The 17,437-nt window shown below is 40.5% G+C and overlaps 2 protein-coding genes across 14 annotated transcripts in view; one reads left to right on the forward strand and one right to left on the reverse strand.

The window, feature by feature from the left end:
• LOC129718341 (homeobox protein GBX-2) overlaps positions 1-11,139 on the forward strand; it is a 61,713-nt gene extending 50,574 nt beyond the window's left edge. For all 10 annotated transcript variants that reach the window (XM_055669038.1, XM_055669035.1, XM_055669027.1 and 7 more), the window contains one exon: positions 10,293-11,139. In XM_055669038.1, coding sequence (XP_055525013.1) covers positions 10,293-10,883 — 591 coding nt within the window. In that variant the 3' untranslated portion in view covers positions 10,884-11,139. The remainder of the gene's footprint in view (positions 1-10,292) is intronic.
• Positions 11,078-17,437, reverse strand: part of LOC129718338 (rho GTPase-activating protein 7) — a 68,748-nt gene continuing 62,388 nt past the window's right edge. For all 4 annotated transcript variants that reach the window (XM_055669019.1, XM_055669018.1, XM_055669017.1 and 1 more), the window contains 6 exons: positions 13,110-14,933; positions 12,792-12,987; positions 12,449-12,733; positions 12,124-12,390; positions 11,889-12,068; positions 11,078-11,820 (listed from right to left, as the gene is read on the reverse strand). In XM_055669019.1, the coding sequence (XP_055524994.1) occupies positions 11,706-11,820; positions 11,889-12,068; positions 12,124-12,390; positions 12,449-12,733; positions 12,792-12,987; positions 13,110-14,933 (2,867 nt within the window). In that variant the 3' untranslated portion in view covers positions 11,078-11,705. The remainder of the gene's footprint in view (positions 11,821-11,888; positions 12,069-12,123; positions 12,391-12,448; positions 12,734-12,791; positions 12,988-13,109; positions 14,934-17,437) is intronic.

Below are 17,437 nucleotides of genomic sequence, written 5' to 3' on the forward strand. Positions count from 1 at the left end.
ACAGACGCAAGGTGTCTTCGACCAAATTTTAGGTTATCTTGAACCAAGAAACTTTGCCCAAAACATCATGTTGCTATCTCTTATATTTTACGAGCATAATAAAATCACAATTTTCGTTTTAACTTTTTTCTCAGATTTTTCCGAATTTTCAAACCTTCTACTATGTTATCAGCCATCCAAAAATGCATTTGTTTTCTGAACATTGTTATTTTTATCTCCCGAAAAGAAAAGGTTATTTAACATATTTGTAAAAATGCTTAGTTTTCCATCACATATAAAAATGGCAATATCTCAGCACCCCGATAAGATATTATGGATCTTTTTTATGTAAATTTTCGTTATGAATCTCGCTTTCCAGTAAAAATTATAGTTTCTGTCTGAAATTTTTTGTATGTGTTTTAAAGAGTTTTTTTTTAAATTATGAGAAAAATCACTTTTTTGCGATGTTTAAAGGGCTCTGAGAGTCAAATAATTGAATGCGATGTTGAACCAAACCATGTTGAATATTCAAAATTAGCCCTATACAAATAAAAAATTATATAGAAAAAAGTGGGAATCGAACAGAAGTGCAAAAGAGTGGTTTCGTATCTTAAAAAAGTCATTTTCTCATTAATCACGTTTGGACAACCTGAAAACATTTTTTTTGGAAGTTGAAATGTTCTACATAAATACTATGAATAACATTATCTTTCAATTTAAGGCTGAGCACCTTGACTTTTGCAAAATGGTTTTTCTGGACACTCGAAGTGCATGCCGATACAATCAAATGCCTTGCTGAAGTTCGTGTAAATAACTGCAACGTGATTACTATTATCCACTATTATTATCACTAACGAAAAACATTATGGTTGACTCCACTGTCCATAAACGCTAGGAGTCACACTGCCTTAAACGTACAACAGAGTCGAACGAAGTAGACGCAGTTGAACCATTGTACATTTTCCTTCCTATTGATTCAATCAGAAAGAAAAAAACATGCATGAACAAACCTAGCGTGAATTAGGTGAGTAGAGATATAAACGAATGATGATAAGATCGAAAAATCACTTTCAACTCTGAGCCTATTTTTCGTCGTTGTGATTTTTGAAGAGCACACGAAATGTGAAGAAGTTTCTGAAGTGTTATCTCAAAATGATAAAAAATCACATGGGACTGCTATGCATCTATGGGTAGATCAGTCAAAAGTGATTTCCAAGTATTGTCGTTCGGCATCCTCACGACGCACAGTGGCAGGTCTCTGAACAAAAGTCGGAAAAAACCTAAAAGTCTTTTACGGGGTAGAAGGGTAGTGATCTTATTTCTGATGTCAGAAAATGTTGAAAATAGCAATTTACGCGCCGTAAGGCCTTTCTCATGATCAGATTTTTTTTGCTCCGATCTTGCTCAAAGTTTTAATTGAGGAACCGCTTTTTCATCCATCTCAACACCTATGTTTATTTCATTGCACCTATTTGTCTATGAAATTTTCTTTTTTTGTTTTCAAAGTAAAAATAATTTTAATTTCACCTCTCGATTCAGTTCAGTAAGTTAGAAGCGATGAGAAGAACATAGGTGCTAGAATGAATATCGGATTGATTCCCTAACTTGTTCTTCATCGAAAAACTTTAAACTTGTATTTTTCTGTTTGGTTCTTAGGGAACTCCTTTATGAATTAGGGTGGTTCATTTCGTTTGACCAATTCAAGATCTTTCTAAGACAAATTAAAGGTCTTTTGAGGAAAAATATGAGATCGTATGATAGTTTATTTTGACGTCATTTGATATATAAAGACAATATATTTTTTCTCATCAATCCAATTTTTCATGTCGTCATACTGAAAGCGGTTTACAAGTCTATATAAAAATGCTTGAGACTACTAAAAAGCTGCATGTATGCTTCCCAGTCATTCATTTTGTTCAAATATACGAAACTGAATATTTTACAACTGACCACTATACTTCAAAAACGTGCAAAACGGGACCCAAAAATCTGAAAAGTACAGTAAAAAAAAACAATAAAAAATGTGGTCTATTTTATCATCATCGTAATTTTATTATCTTAATTAATGGCGGAAAGAAAACAAAGCTATGACTCCAATAAGTAATATTAGGGTGCTTAAAGGTTTCTCTCTCTAAACACTTTCTTTTGTTACCTTACAGAAAATCAATTATGAATTCAGATACCCATGAATGTGCAGGTCAAAATATAAAATAAACCGGATGTAAGAAGTGAATTCCCGTTAGACATTTGCTGTGCGTGATGCTTTCATCCCTGAGCAATTTGCTCAAATCTTGGGTGTTTTTTATGTAGGCCACAGCATGAATTTGCCGGTTTTGGAGATCCGAATCCATTTTTCAGACACCACCGAGAGTTCCCTGTGTTCCAAGGCGTTGGTCGTTTCGACTGCGGCACACAACATATCTATTGACCGAGAAAGTTTTTATTGATTTTGAACATTTATCATATTTTGTATATACTGCTTGACAGAATAAAATTTCAGTAAACGTTTGGAAGGAAGATATTGCGTACACAAACTTTTTCAATTACATAACCAACGAATTGCAGCAAATTTAAAAAAAACTAGAGAACTGTCAGACTTAAGTTCACATTGCGTTCCGCGCGTACTTCTTCTGAACTTGAAAGTTCAGAAAAAGTTCCGCGTCAGCCTTTTCTGAACTTCCTAGTTCGCATGAGGTTCCGCCTGTACTTTATCTGAACTTTCAAGCTGAAAGAGAGACCCGTTATGTTCCTAGCTATGAACGTGTAGGTAATGAAGAGAAATCAGCACATCGAGTAAAATCGATGCTAATTTCATATAGCGGGAACGGAGCAGTGGTATGAATCTAGGCTTCAAAGAGGGAGGACTCGAGTTCGAAGCTTGTGTAGTAAGTTTCAAAAAAATTATGAAATTTAATAATAAATCAAGCCAGATATTATTTTTCTGATCTAAATTTCTCCCGTAAATGATCATCATAGGATTGCAACATCCTCAACTTTTGGCTTTTGTACATGACCTCTGTTCCGGATATATATTGGGTGAATTTCAGTTATTTTCGTTGTTTTCCAGAAACTGAAAGTGGTCATCTTCTGATTCAAAATGGTGTCCAGGGTCAATGCTTGGCTTCTTTACATCATTTCAATTACGGACTTATCCATATGTAGTAGTATTCGGTTATTTGCGGATGTTTTCCAGAAGTTGTCATTTTTCAATTCAAACTGTTGTCTAAGGTCAATTTATAGCTCCTTGCATCATTCTGGATCCGGTGATCCGGAACCGTAAGTCGCCATCTTGGATTTGAAAATGGCATTTGGAGACAATTTCTGGCCCTGAGCGTCATTTTGGTTTGAGAAACACTCATATTGGGTGTTATTTGGTCATTTTCGGCTGTTTTCCAGAAACCGGATGTCACCATCTTCGAATTCAAAATGGTGTCTGTGGTCAATTCTAGCTTCTGTGTATCATTCTGGTTCCGAAGATACTCATTTTGTATGGAAATCGGCCATTTTGGTTGTTTTTTAGAAACCGGAAGTTGCCATCTTACAATTCATAATGGTGTCTGAGGTCAATTTTCAGCTTAATTCTCGTTCCAGAGATACTCATATTGGGTGGTATTTGGTCACTTCAGGCTGTTTTCCGGACACCGGAAGTCGCCATCTTACAATTCAAAATATTGTCTGAGGTTGATTTTTGGCTCCAGTGGTCGATTTGTGGCTTCAGTGCATCATAGCAATCCCGGAAATACCCATATTGGGTGGTATTTGGTCATTTGCCGCAATTTTTCAGAAACGGGAAGTCACCATCTTGGATTTCGAAATGGTATTTGGAGACATGCCAGAAGAAGGAAGGGTGTCGAAACATTATGGACATGTTTGTTACACCTAAAAACATTCACCTGCCAAATTTGGTTATATTTGCTTGTTTGGTTATATTTGCTTGATTTGGTTCTCGAGCTGTGCGTAATTTGAGTTTCATTTGTATAGGACCCCTCCCTTATAGAAGAGAGAGGGTTGTCAAACCGCTATATTTGTTACCCCTAAAAACAATCACTTGCCAAATTTGGTTCCATTTAGTTGGTTATTTCTCGAGATAAGCAGAAATTTGTGTTTCATTTGTTATGAACCCCTCCCTCACAGAAGAGGAAGGGGAGTCGAATCACTATGGACATATTTGTTACCTCTAAAAACATTCACATACCAAATTTGGTTGTATTTAGTTGATTGGTTCTCGAGCTGTGCGAAATTCGTGTTTCGTTTGTATGGGACCCCTCCCTTGTAGAAGAGGGAGGGGTGTCAAACCATTATAGATATATTTGTTACCCCTAAAAAGATCCATCTATTAAATTTGGTTCTATTTACTTGGTTGGTTCTCGAGATGTGCAGGAATTTGTGTTTCATTTGTATGGGACCCCTCCCTTACAGAGAAAAGAAGGGTGTCGAATCAACATGGACATATTTGTTACTCCAAAAAACATCCACTTGCCAAATTTGTTTTCATTTACTTGGTTAGTTCTCGAGATGTGCAGAAATTTGTGTTTCATTTGTATGGGACCCCTCCCTTCCAGAAGAGGGAAGGGTGTCGAATCAACATGTACATATCTGTTACTCCTAAAAACATCCACTTGCCAAATTTGGTTCCATTTGCTCGGTTAGTTTTCGAGATGTGTCGAAATTTGTGTTTCATTTCTATGGGATCCCTCCCTTGCAGAAGGGGGAGGCGTCTCGAACTATCTTAGTCACCTTTCCCGGCCCCTAAAACCCCTATATACAAAATTCCACGCTGATCGGTTCGATAGTTTCCAAGCCTATGTGAATCAGACAGACAGACAGACAGACAGAGCTGCATTTTTATATGTTTAGATGAAAATCGGCCATTTTTGGATGTTTTTTAAAAAACCGGAAGTTGCCACCTTACAATTCATAATGGTGTTTGAGGTCAATTTTCAGCTTCATTCTCGTTTCAAAGATACTCATATTGGGTGGTATTTGGTCACTTCAGGCTGTTTTCCGGACACCGGAAGTCGCCATCTTACAATTCAAAATGTTGTCCAAGGTCGATTTGTGGCTTCAGTGCGTCATAACAATCCCGGAAATACCCATATTGGGTGGTATTTGGTCATTTTCGGCTGTTTTCCAGAAACCGGCAGTCGCGATCTTGGATTTCAAAATGGCATTAGGAGACAATTTCTGACCTCTGAGCGTCAATCTGGTTAAAGAAACACCCATATTGGGTGGTATTTGGTCATTTTCGGCTGTTTTCCAGACACCGGAAGTCGCCATCTTACAATTCAAAATGTTGCCTGAGGTTGATAGGTCGATTTGTGGCTTCAGTGCGTCATAACAATTCCGGAAATACCCATATTAGGTGGTATTTGGTCATTTGCCACTGTTTTTCGAAAACCGGAAGTCGCCATCTTAGATTTCAAAATGCCATCAAGAGACAATTTTTGGCCTGTGAGCGTCAATCTGGTTGAGGAAACACTCATATTGGGTGGTATTGGGTGGAGACATGCCAGAAGAAGGAAGGGTGTCGAAACATTATGGACATGTTTGTTACACCTAAAAACATTCACCTGCCAAATTTGGTTATATTTGCTTGATTGGTTCTCGAGCTGTGCGTAATTTTAGTTTCATTTGTATAGGACTTCTCCCTTATAGAAGAGAGAGGGGCGTCAAACCGTTATATTTGTTACCCCTAAAAACAATCACTTGCCAAATTTGGTTCCATTTAGTTGGTTAGTTCTCGAGATAAGCAGAAATTTGCGTTTCATTTCTATGGGATCCCTCCCTCACAGAAGAGGGAGGGGAGTCGAATCAACATGGACATATTTGTTACCTCTAAAAACATTCACATACCAAATTGGGTTGTATTTGGTTGATTGGTTCTCGAGCTGTGCGAAATTCGTGTTTCGTTTGTATGGGACCCCTCCCTTGTACAAGAGGGAGGGGTGTCAAACCATTATGGATATATTTGTTACCCCTCAAAAGATCCACCTATTAAATTTGGTTCTATTTACTTGGTTAGTTCTCGAGATGTGCAGGAATTTGTGTTTCATTTGTATGGGACCCCCCCTCCCAGAGAAGGGAAGGGTGTCGAATCAACATGGACATATTTGTTACTCCAAAAAACATCCACATGCCAAATTTGTTTTCATTTACTTGGTTAGTTCTCGAGATGTGCAGAAATTTGTGTTTCATTTGTATGGGACCCCTCCCTTCCAGAAGAGGGAAGGGTGTCAAATCAACATGTACATATCTGTTACTCCTAAAAACATCCACACGCAAAATTTGGTTGCAAATGCTTTGTTAGTTTTCGAGATGTGCAGAAATTTGTGTTTCATTTGTATGGAACCCCTCCCTTGCAGAAGAGGGAGGGGTCTCGAACTATCTTAGTCACCTTTCCCGGTCCCTAAAACCCTTATATACAAAATTTCAAGCCGATCGCTTCGGTAGTTTTCAAGCCTATATGAATCAGACAGACAGACAGAGCTGCATTTTTATATGTTTAGATTTTAAAGTTTTTTTTTCAAGCTGGATAGCGCTCTGTTCAGCGACCTAACCGAACTTAATGTGAACTTTCTAGTTCGGTTTAGAAGCTGCTTTGCATGCTACTCGAAGTTTATTCAACAAATGCGAACTTGAAAGTACGGTTAGTTACCGCTAGATTAGCTGATTAATCTATGAATTCTACTTTTATCCGAACTTTTGGTTACTTGGAAAGGCTTCCTGCAACGAGCTCAATCGCTGGAACAAGATACGTAAGAGAGTTTTATAACCCTTTCCATCCGGGCTCGATAATTACTACAGTCGAGTTTATGTCTCTTCTTGTAGATAGGAACATATGAGTCTTTCCAAGCAGTCCGTAGGTAATTGTGCCTCAGACTATACCACCTGCCACCTGCGATTTATCGGTAATCAGGCTCCCCTCCCTGTTATTAGACGTGACAGGTACTGGCACGGTTCGGTCCCTGATTCCGGTAATCGTTCGGTGAAACCTCTTTTCGGCAGCTCTTGCCTTTCGGTATTTCTCCCGCAGCTGACGCGTCACACGATTAGCTGCTGCTAACGTATTGACGTAGGCCCGGTTCTCCTCTTCCGTCACCTCTAGACACTCAGCATCGAACCACCCACTACGCGTGGTTACCGTTGTAATGCCTATCACCGCGTGGTTCACCGATCCGTCTATCAACTTTCCGAGTGTACTCTGCAGCAACTCCTTTCGCTGATAACCTCTGGATGTCCAGACCTATCTTCCTTGTTTATCTCGATTTGAATACGTTGAACAGCCGGGCACGAATCTTGTCTACCACGAAATAGTGATCCGAGTCGATGTTTGGCCATCGAAAGGACCACACATCTATGACGTTTGAAAAGTGCTGGCCGTCGATCAGCAAGTGGTCGATTTGAGAACAGGCCTCTCCATTGGGGTGTCTCCAGGTGTGCTTCCGAATGTTCAGACGTGCAAAATGGGTACTACAGATGGCCATTCCCCTGGCAGCGGCGAAGTTCACTAGCCTCAAGCCGTTGTTGTTGACGGTAGAGTGATGGCTCTTCGTATCAAGAACGAGACGAAAGAACTCCTCTCGTCCGATTTGTGCGTTCATATCGCCGATGACGATCTTTATGTCGTATTGTGGGTATCTCCAAACGTTTTCTCAAAGAGCTTATAGAACTCCTCCTTTACGTCGTCGGTTTTATCGTTTTTCGGCGCGTACACCTTGGTAAGGCTGTAATTGAAGAATCTATCCTTGATCCTCAATACGCATAGACGATCATTAATAGGCCTCCACCTAATGACAATCTTCATTTGGTTTCCTATGTTGGCACGAAACTGACGCTCCGCTCCACTCTGACGCCGTCTCTGTAGTAGAAGAGAAAGAAATGTCCGCGGTCAGATCAACCGCCCGTAAATCACGTTCTTCGGTTTTTGGCCAATGCACCTCTTGTATGGCTAATACCTCCATTTTTGCCTTCTGTAGCTCTCTGTCGTAATGCCACTGTAATTAAACAGACACATCTTCACTGCGACGAACGGATTTCTAACTTTTTTTTTTCACGAATAATGAAGAAACGAAGGAAGAGAGAATGAACCTTGCATGAAAGGTGAATATTTCCTCGTGATGGTAGCAAGAAAAACACAAATGCAGTTTTTTACTAGAGGAAGTGCCGCTGCACCAGCTGCCACAACTGTCGCTGTTATCCGCATAGTCGCTATCCCAAACTAATATGACTAGTTTAGGTTAAACAGGCTCTCATATAGCCTAAGTAGTACATTCCCAATTCACTAGGTCTATAATTTTGTCGACCGTGCTAGGGAAAGTATGCATTAGGAGGTCGAATTTTGCATCTTAGCATGGCTTGGCAATCTTCAATAGTACAATAGTTCGAATGATCAAATTACAATTCACTGCATTTGGGCGGATGCAAAGATGATGGAAATCCATTGAAAACTAACTAACTAACTAACTAACTAATTGGCATTTGAAATTCGACATATTTGTTACTTTTTCCGTTTTTAAATTTTCATTTTACATCCCGACCTTCCTGAGAGACGTAGTTCTACTTCAATAAACCTAAAATGAATATAACTTTTAACGCGACATGGAAATAAAGTAACCTTAAACATATTTTCAACTTCTAGAAGACTGAAAGACAGAAGGACCAGAAAATTGCAAGTTCAAAATAAAGCAAAATGCCTGAAGGAACAATGGAATACCACTAAAACCAGGAAAAAACAGCTGAAAAATTGATCTCAACTTAGTATCTGATAACCTGAAAAGCAACCGCAAGCCAGAAAAAATGTCAAACGTCTCTGAAGGCTAGTTATTACCAACGATAATGAATTGACGGGTTAGGAAAAAGAAGCAGTTCGATTGTCTTGGTAACGAAAACAAAAAAAAACCTGATGCTTGAAGCTTCTACGTCACAACGTCAAAGGTTTTATTAAAACAGACTCCTAGGGTATCTATCCATTTTTCCCACCATTGTGACTCCAGTCAAAATATGCATTCATGCGATTCCATAAATCGAACCTTTCTAAAGATAGTTTCATCAGCCCACCTTTTGTGAGATCTTCCGTATAATTGTCTCTGGTTTTCTCAACCAACTGTTAAGTGATTTGTCCAATCTCAGAGTTATTTTTGTTCAATCGTTGTGCCAAATACTCAGACAAATACTTCCATACAATCCTTTTCTTCCATAGTCTGTTTTCTGGTCGGTATTCCCATTGATCATCGCTAGATGCAGTTTCGCTATGCACGTTTACGTTAACCTTTGATCGCATTTGCTCAATGTCGTTTTTCTTCTAAACAGTCTAGTCATGATATACTTTTCATCAGACAGATTTCTTTCAGGTAGCGTACGAATAGTTGGAACGGTAGAAACTTTTTATTTGAGAAAGTAGTATAAATGATTATTGACTAACCATTTCTAACAAAACATGGTCGATGACTAACAAGAAACTGCAATTCGAAGTCCTCTAGTTTAAAGTACTGGGAACACACAAATTTTGCATCAACCGACAACGGAGACCCACAAAATTTCACATGATTCTACTGAGCAAAACAGCATTTGTACTCTGTCAACTTAACAGAAATGAACGCAATTAAATTTTCAAAACAATCTTTGTGACTTAATATCCCCGAGCACTTTGATCGGATTTTACGTTGGGAGTGTACATATAGGAAGCATGCAATATTTTCACCAATACGGCGATAGGTATCTGCCTAACCTCTGCTCTATTCATAGTTTTACTGTGCAACCAAACTTTTTTGAGAAAAAAAAATGTATTCACGTGGACATTTTCATTATGAATATTCTTCTGTCCATGTTTTTTGTGAGAGGGACTCAGCTTTGCCAGAAAAAAAGTCGTCAAGATATTCTATAATTCAGTGTAAAGGAAGGGTAAGCTTTGGTAGGGGGGGGGGGGGGGAGCCTTTTAAAAATATCAATTGTGTTCTTGTTCGAACAAACTAGATGTGGAATTTAACATCATGAACAGTGATAATTAATCACAAACTATTTTTTCTGATATCCAATTCAGGGAAAAAGTATTCTAAAAAAGCAGCAGCAAAATAAATAAAAAATTTGAAAGGCAGATTTCTCGATCCATAATTCAAAAATAAGATGAGTGAGTAAATTTTGCAGCATTGAAAAGCGCTTCATGTTTAGCCATGTCTAACATTGTTGGTCTTTGAGAAATGATTTTTCAGATGTTGCCAGAGACCTGAGATTTGTTTTCAGGCCTAACTCTCATTCTAAGTCCATATTAGTTTACTAGACATTACTAGAATAAAAGTTCCTTTCCCTCGTTTTAGGTAAAAATCTGGTTCCAAAACCGCCGCACCAAGTGGAAAAAGCAGGACGGTGAATCCGGCTCCAGTGGTGGTGCCACCGGCAACCCGCAACAGCAAACCAAGGAGTCCAAAAATCCCAAAACGCCTTCCACCTCCCCACCAACAGCTCTGTCCTCTGGCGCATTTCCGACCGGTTCGTTTGCGACATCCCCCCCGATCCCTGCCATCCCAACACTCGATGATAAAGCTAACCATCCTATCAAGCCGACTCCGAAACATTTCAGTAAGCACTCCAAGATGCGTCAACATCGGACCAGCAAGTCCGATAACAAACCGCTCCTCGATAATCAACCGACGAAAGAGCCGCTCAATTCGTTCAAAGAGCACAAGAAATTCCCCCACCTTCTCGATCCTAGTCTGTCCAGTGATGTCGAATCGCGCATCTCGGCATCGAAAATTTCCCTCGATGCTATCTGCAGTGCCACCAACTTCCTTATGAACTCTTCCCCTCCGCCTAGCAGCTCCTCGTCACCACACAATGCAACAACCCTCAATCCTCCACCCAGTGACAGTTTTTTCTGCCAGACCACAATGGAAGATATATGCGACTAGTTGTAGAAAACGGTGAAATCTCGGCCTCTTCTGTCCCGCAGAACGATGTTGGTATGTGTGTGCGTGTACGTGTCCTCCAATGACCTAGGTTTTATCTAGTAACAAAAGTCATTACAGTAATAATAAAGCGATGGCCGCTAACGAACGATGTGAGATTTAGAAAAAAAAAAACAATAAAACAAGTAACAAACAGCTCTTCTGGAAATCTTACAATTGTCTTGGTTTTTATTTTGCAAATAAACCCATTCATCAGTAACAGTTTTTTTTTTTTTGCTTTTTTCCTTCGGCTTATAGTTGCAGTTAATACAACAAACATTCTGGAGGGTAATTGAACATTTATTGGTACTGGCTGACCATATACAACGAAGACCTCTGGAGATTATTTATTGACATTGGTCCCATAAGAATAACGGTACTGAGATTATTTTGCTTTGTTCCATCGATTTGCTTTTACTATTCCTCTATTTGATTTGATTTGCTTCTTTTTTTTTTGATATGGTGTAAACTTTAACAATTATGTATAACTATAAAATAATAAAGAAAAAAAAACGTGATTCATGTTACAAGTGTTGCGCGTGAAATTGGTTAAGTTTATTTGCTTGGACTAGTTTTAGTTTTGTTTCATAAATTTCCCCTCTCGCATGATTGGTGATTCTCGCGTCTAAGAAAATATCATGGCTTAGGCACTTGGTAATGAAAATTTTGGAATGTTTGGAAACTTGCGGTGAGACTCGTTGAGCTCTCTCGGTTTCGGTTCGCTTTTGTTTTGTTTTGCAGCAGCAGCTATTGTTGGTTTGTTTGTTTGTTAGGAAATCTTTGTCTCTATACTTTACTTTCAGGTCCCTCGGTATTATGTTCGAAAAACTTTTTGATTCTGGAAAGATATTGCTGACAGATGTGACCGTAGTTTTTGTTGTACCAATCCGGTGTGCGCCCTCTGGAAATGGGAAAAAAGGTTTGTGTTTGTTAGGAAGTGAGTGGTTAATTTGATGAATTGGATTTTACTTCATGTCCACACGGGAAAGGTGCATCAATTTGCACTTGCCACTACCGCAGGGTTCGATTAGATAGCGGGATGCCAGAACGACACCGCGAACTCCATCCAACAGCGGTTGAGCACCATTATGACTTATAGAAACCTCCACGATGACGCAGGCACCTCGTGACTGCTGCTTGTTCCACTGTCTGTAACAGTCTCAGCGTAAATTTACAATAACATAAAATGAATCTAAGAAGCTACCTAAGAACACAATAATCCGTAACGGGTTGGCCACACACGTACTGGTAAACATCCGTGTCGTCATCCAACCGCTCGACGATTTTCGCCTTCAGCAGGTGGTCGTCCCAAAGATGTCGCTCATTTAGAATATGGTTGATCACTTCAGTGGGAGGTGCCTCAACTTCGGTCACAGTCTTCCAAAGTCGCAGTGGATGACCATCGCCAACCTTCTTGAAATGTACACTTACGCTGGGATCGGACGAGTTTAGCGAAACCCAACCCCGTGGCCTGCAATGGAATTCACTCATTTTTTGGAGTTTGCTTTCTATTAAATTTGAATACGTACCTTTCTTTTCCCTCTCGCACACATTCTTTGATACACTCGGTCAGATATCCTCGCCAATTTTGCACATGAAGCTCCGCTCCGAGCGATTCCAGTGGCACTGGTTTTGACTCTTCCATATAGTTAAAGCTGCACTTTCTCATCCGATCGCTGGAAATGGTCCACAAGGTGCGGTAATGCTGAATCAGGAAACATAAACAATCGTGTGAGGCGCGGGTTTCCGACAGCTCCTTCTCATCCGGTTGGCCGATGGCGCCTTTCTTCCTTCGTGGTGAAGCCGTCGAAGATCTGACAAATGATTTAGGTGCTAAGTTTGTTGTTGTTTCTCTCGCTCAAAATTGCTTACCTATTGCCGGAAATCGAGTAAAACAGCGACGGTGCCAAACAGACGGACAAATTGTTCGCGGTCATCTGATTTTGGCTGGCACTTGCCACAACCTTGCTCAGGAAATCCAGCAAGGCGTACAGCACTTCCCGATGCTCATCCGGTAGCAGCAGAATCGACGACTGAACGGCCTCCATGCGGACTTCCTCCGGAAGGTCTGTGCAAAGCGAAAAAGCATCAGGTTAGAAGTTTGATTTGATTAATTATAGTACATGTCTTTTAGCACTAGGATTAGTGACTTTAAATTCACATTTATTTCACGGATAGAAAAATACTCACACTGAAATATTGCCACAAACGTCTCGGACAGTTTCGCCGTCAGCAGCGGATCGGGCAGCTCACGAAAGTACTGTTTCAGCATATCGGCCACATCGTACGCGTGGTAATCGTCGAAAACGGCCATCCGATTGAACGCATTATTACCACCTTCAAGAGTCGTCTTCAACTTAGCGATTCTCGACTTTACGCCTGGCTTCCGGAACAGTCCCACCTGATCCAAGGCATTCACCTCGAGCCAACTCAACGCCATCTGAATTATCTCCGGCAATGTATTACCATAGCGCTGCAGATTAAGCACCAGCGGAACACCAAAGATACGCCTATCCTTATAGTCTGGCGTTTTGATGCGCTTGATGAACTTCGGCAAGTCCCAGTTCCAGCCGGACCGGTGCGTGGGACAGTAGCGTTCCATGTATCCCGTAAGTGTGACTAGAGCAAGCTTCCGTACCACCAGCAGCTGACCGCAGGACATCTCGCAGATGCTGGTGCCTCGGGAATAGTTGGTCTTTTCCTTGGAATTATCTGTGATGTTTACGACACTAATTCGGCGACCGTCGGAATTTTTCGGCTGCTGAAAACTATGCCAACGAGCAACGGTCGGACGCTTTCGTTCCTCTCCGGCAGCCTTTTCTTCATGAGTTTTAGTAACCCTCATGGACCGGTTATGAAATGCATCGCGGTACCGTTTGCTACCCTTGCCCAAATTAAGCGATCCTCCCCGGTTCAGTTTGGAAACCTGCAGAGTGTTACTGTTGGTGGTTTCCTTCAAATCGCTGGTCACTTTTGACCTCCTCAGCTTCGATTGATACTCCGAATCCGAGAGGGCTCCCGAATCATCGGCTGTGACCTTATGTCGAAGCAGTTTCTTAGCTTTTGGATATTTCTTGCTCGGCGTTTTTACAATTCTCCCGGCAAAATAACCGGTGTTCAAATCTTGACTATCTTCGCTACAAATCGATGACGAATCGTCGCCCGATTTTGCTTCCTGCAGTTGAATGAAAAAGTGTAACGGACTAGATCTATTTGGGCTACGTTTGGGTTCCTTCTGCTTATCTTCTACCATATGACCGAACGGACTGAGTGTGTACGGGGACAAAAGGTTCGATACGATCTCATTGGTTCCAAGAGTGTTGTTGTCTCTTCGATGATTGCCGTGGGGCGTGGAGGATCGGGGAGAGGACGGGTTGGACAAAGATATCACGTCGATGTGCTTCAAATCGTCCAAAGCGTGATGAGCCGGGGAGAGGCTTGAAGAGTGGGGTCCGCAGATAATCAACCCGTCGCGGTTCTGACGCTTGCGTCTACGTGACTTGATCGATTCCACTCGCCGCAACAATGCTTTTGCTCCATCCTTGAGACGTTCACTGCCGGTTCTTCGAAGTCGAACCGATCCATCCTGTTGATCACTATCAGATAATAAATTCAACGTCAAACCATCCTCACCCCAGCTTTCTTTATCGTCCGTGGTCGTTTTGGAGCCACTCTTAGACGAATCCTCGGCGGAATCCGTTTCATTGACCGTACTGACGTCACTCTTATTATTGCTATGCTTTTGCTTGATAACACTAACCAAACCGGCTGCATCCTCAACCCGTGACCACCGTCGGCTGTTGTGCGCGAAGGTCCACGCCTCCGACAGGGCACAACTATCGTCGTCCGAATCTTCACTCGGTTTCGGCGGATGCGAATGCTGGTGGGTGTCGATGTGCATGTTGGCGCATCGGTTCAAGGTTTGCAGCCGGCGGTACAGCGACTGCAGCGGATCGTTCTCCAGAAACGGGTGATCCTTGGCCACGTCATTGATCTCGATCGGGAACTGGTGATCTGTGGAAGAAAAGAGGATTGGGTTAGTTATCCAAAAATAAAGCAAAGATGTCTTATATGTAAAAAAATGAACAAAAATTTTTATTTGAGAACAATGTGTTAAGGCATAATTTGGGATTATTTTCTATTCTGGTCCTTTCTGACCTATAGAAGCGCTTTGTTTTTTTGATTCATATTTTTTCACATACATTTAGGATTGTTTTTTTATTCTGTGTCTGTTGTTCTGAGCTAAATTTAGGGTCATTTTCTATTATGTCTTTCTCTGCCCTTTCAACTGTTTTGAGATCAAAGCAGTCCAGAGTCGAAATCGAATGTAAACAGGTTCGCTCGCGTTATATTTCAAATGGAAATTTAGTTCTACCTTTTTATAACCTGTAAAATATGAATACTATTGCAAATCGAGTTTTCATCAATTTGTTGGAGTTATTGGCAAGTGTTCTAGTGTTGGTTGTTTATTAAAGAAGCTGTTCCATGTAGGTTGTTTGCTGATTCACGATCTCGGCGGGAGCATTGTTTCGATATTTAAAATTAATATTATCTTAGTGCGAGCTTTCCGTTATCTGTAATCTGTGTTAACTATTTTACAAGGAAGGTTAACTTGAAAATGCGTAAAGCTTCGATGTGGTCGATTTTTCTACCCAGGTGATTTTTTTTTCTTTAAAGGGAATCCAAAGTTAGTGTAGTGACTTCGCGACGTACCCAGATTCTATCTCAAGGTGATCGATCAGCACGTCGAACATCGGAGTAGACTTCATTCGTCGTGATTGTCGCCTTACCATTCTTAACAAGACATGGTCGATTCCGACAAGATACAGGTCGGACTCGATTATCCGGAATTCAATTCTCCAGAATTTTTGACTCGATTATCCGGAATTGTATTTTTTTGGTGTTAGTTCTTAATTTTTATTTCGAAATTTTATTTATCATCCATTTATCATCAATTTTGTAAAACAAACCATTTTTCACAACGCTTCCATATTCATCTCAAAATTAAAATCATTGCTCAACTATTCATCTCACGACGCCACCATGTTCATCACACTGTTGATCATGTATGAATAACCCTTCCATGAATGAACGTAGCCGCAAACCGTCGTAGTAGGTTACATAGGTATCCGCTGTAATTGTTTACGTGCAAAGTTGGTAACTTAGGCAACCACTGTCGATTTCTGTCAATTGTGTCGAAATAATTCAACATTTTCAGTATGATTTTTTCGTATTAACAGAAACTGATTTGGCAACTCTTGTTTCTTTTTTCAACGCAGAGTGAAAACAGATGAAAATACATACAGTTGAAATTTAGAATTTGTCAAAATTCATCTCATATATTTCTGCTTATTAAAACTTGTTTTTGGAAATTTGAGGTTAACATTTCAAAGGTTAAAGTATTTTTAGTGTAGTGAATGATTTTGTTTAGTGATTGAACAAAAAGTGGTCCGCTAATGATGAAAGAAATCTTTGGTTGGCTGACAAACGAGTTTCGTTGTAGCCGTGTAGAGCAATGCGCGGATTTTGTTTCCTGAGGTAGGTGATTGAAATAAATGAGTTTTTGAGTGCAGATTCCCGACTTTAATATAATACTTAGAGGTTTTAAGTGAGTTTTTGAGGATTCTACTTTATGAGAAATCTAAAATACACTAAGAAGAATCCATTCCATGGATTAGTAGATTAGTTTAGTGAGAAAATATGTGTTTTTTTAGTTTTCAGATTGAAAGACTGCAGAGTAGTTCAGGCGAACCCTGGAATCACTTTGTTCGACGAATCTAACGGCGCGATGGCCGTTCCACGCCAGTTAGCACCCCAACAGGATCCTCAAGCAGAATTTAGTTGCTAAACGCCGCGCTTGTATTCTGTGTCAGAAAGTCTTGACCAAATTCGACGGCTGCATTTTAATGGACGATGAGACATATGTAAAAATGGATGAATGGTGCAGCTCTCTTGATAAAAAATGTCAAGCGCAAGGGGGATGTCGCCAAGTGGTGGTGTGGTAAAAAACAAAGTTTTTATCACCGGATCAACCATGAATGGTCAGGTGTACATGAAACAGTGCCACCAAAAGCGGATTTCCGGCGGTTCTGAGCTTATTTTGGAATCATTTCCTATTTTGACCTTTTCCGGACTTGAGAAGTTTTTTCGACGATTCGACGATGGCCGCAACAAAAATCCACCCTCATTTGAAATTAAAGTGTGCCAACATTATATTTTTTTTTAATCTTTTCGGTATTTCAGTAAATACTACGTCCTACATCTAAAATAAAAATAACTTTTGTAGCACGTGTGTAGTGAAATGTTTAGAAGTTTTCGAAAAATGTGTTGCAAGCAAAACGAAACATTGCTCAGCCGTGGTTGTGGTCCAGCTAGTCATTCGGAAGCATCAGACGCTCGGTAGCGTGGCCAATCGACCATTCGGGCCATTAAAGAAAGGTTGGAGCTGGCCCTTTCCAATCGCATCATTCGACGACGCTTGGTGGAACAGGACCTGAAGAGGTACTTCGCCAAAAAGC

Source organism: Wyeomyia smithii, chromosome 1 (assembly GCF_029784165.1).
Source record: "Wyeomyia smithii strain HCP4-BCI-WySm-NY-G18 chromosome 1, ASM2978416v1, whole genome shotgun sequence".
Classification (NCBI taxonomy): Eukaryota; Metazoa; Arthropoda; class Insecta; order Diptera; family Culicidae; genus Wyeomyia; species Wyeomyia smithii.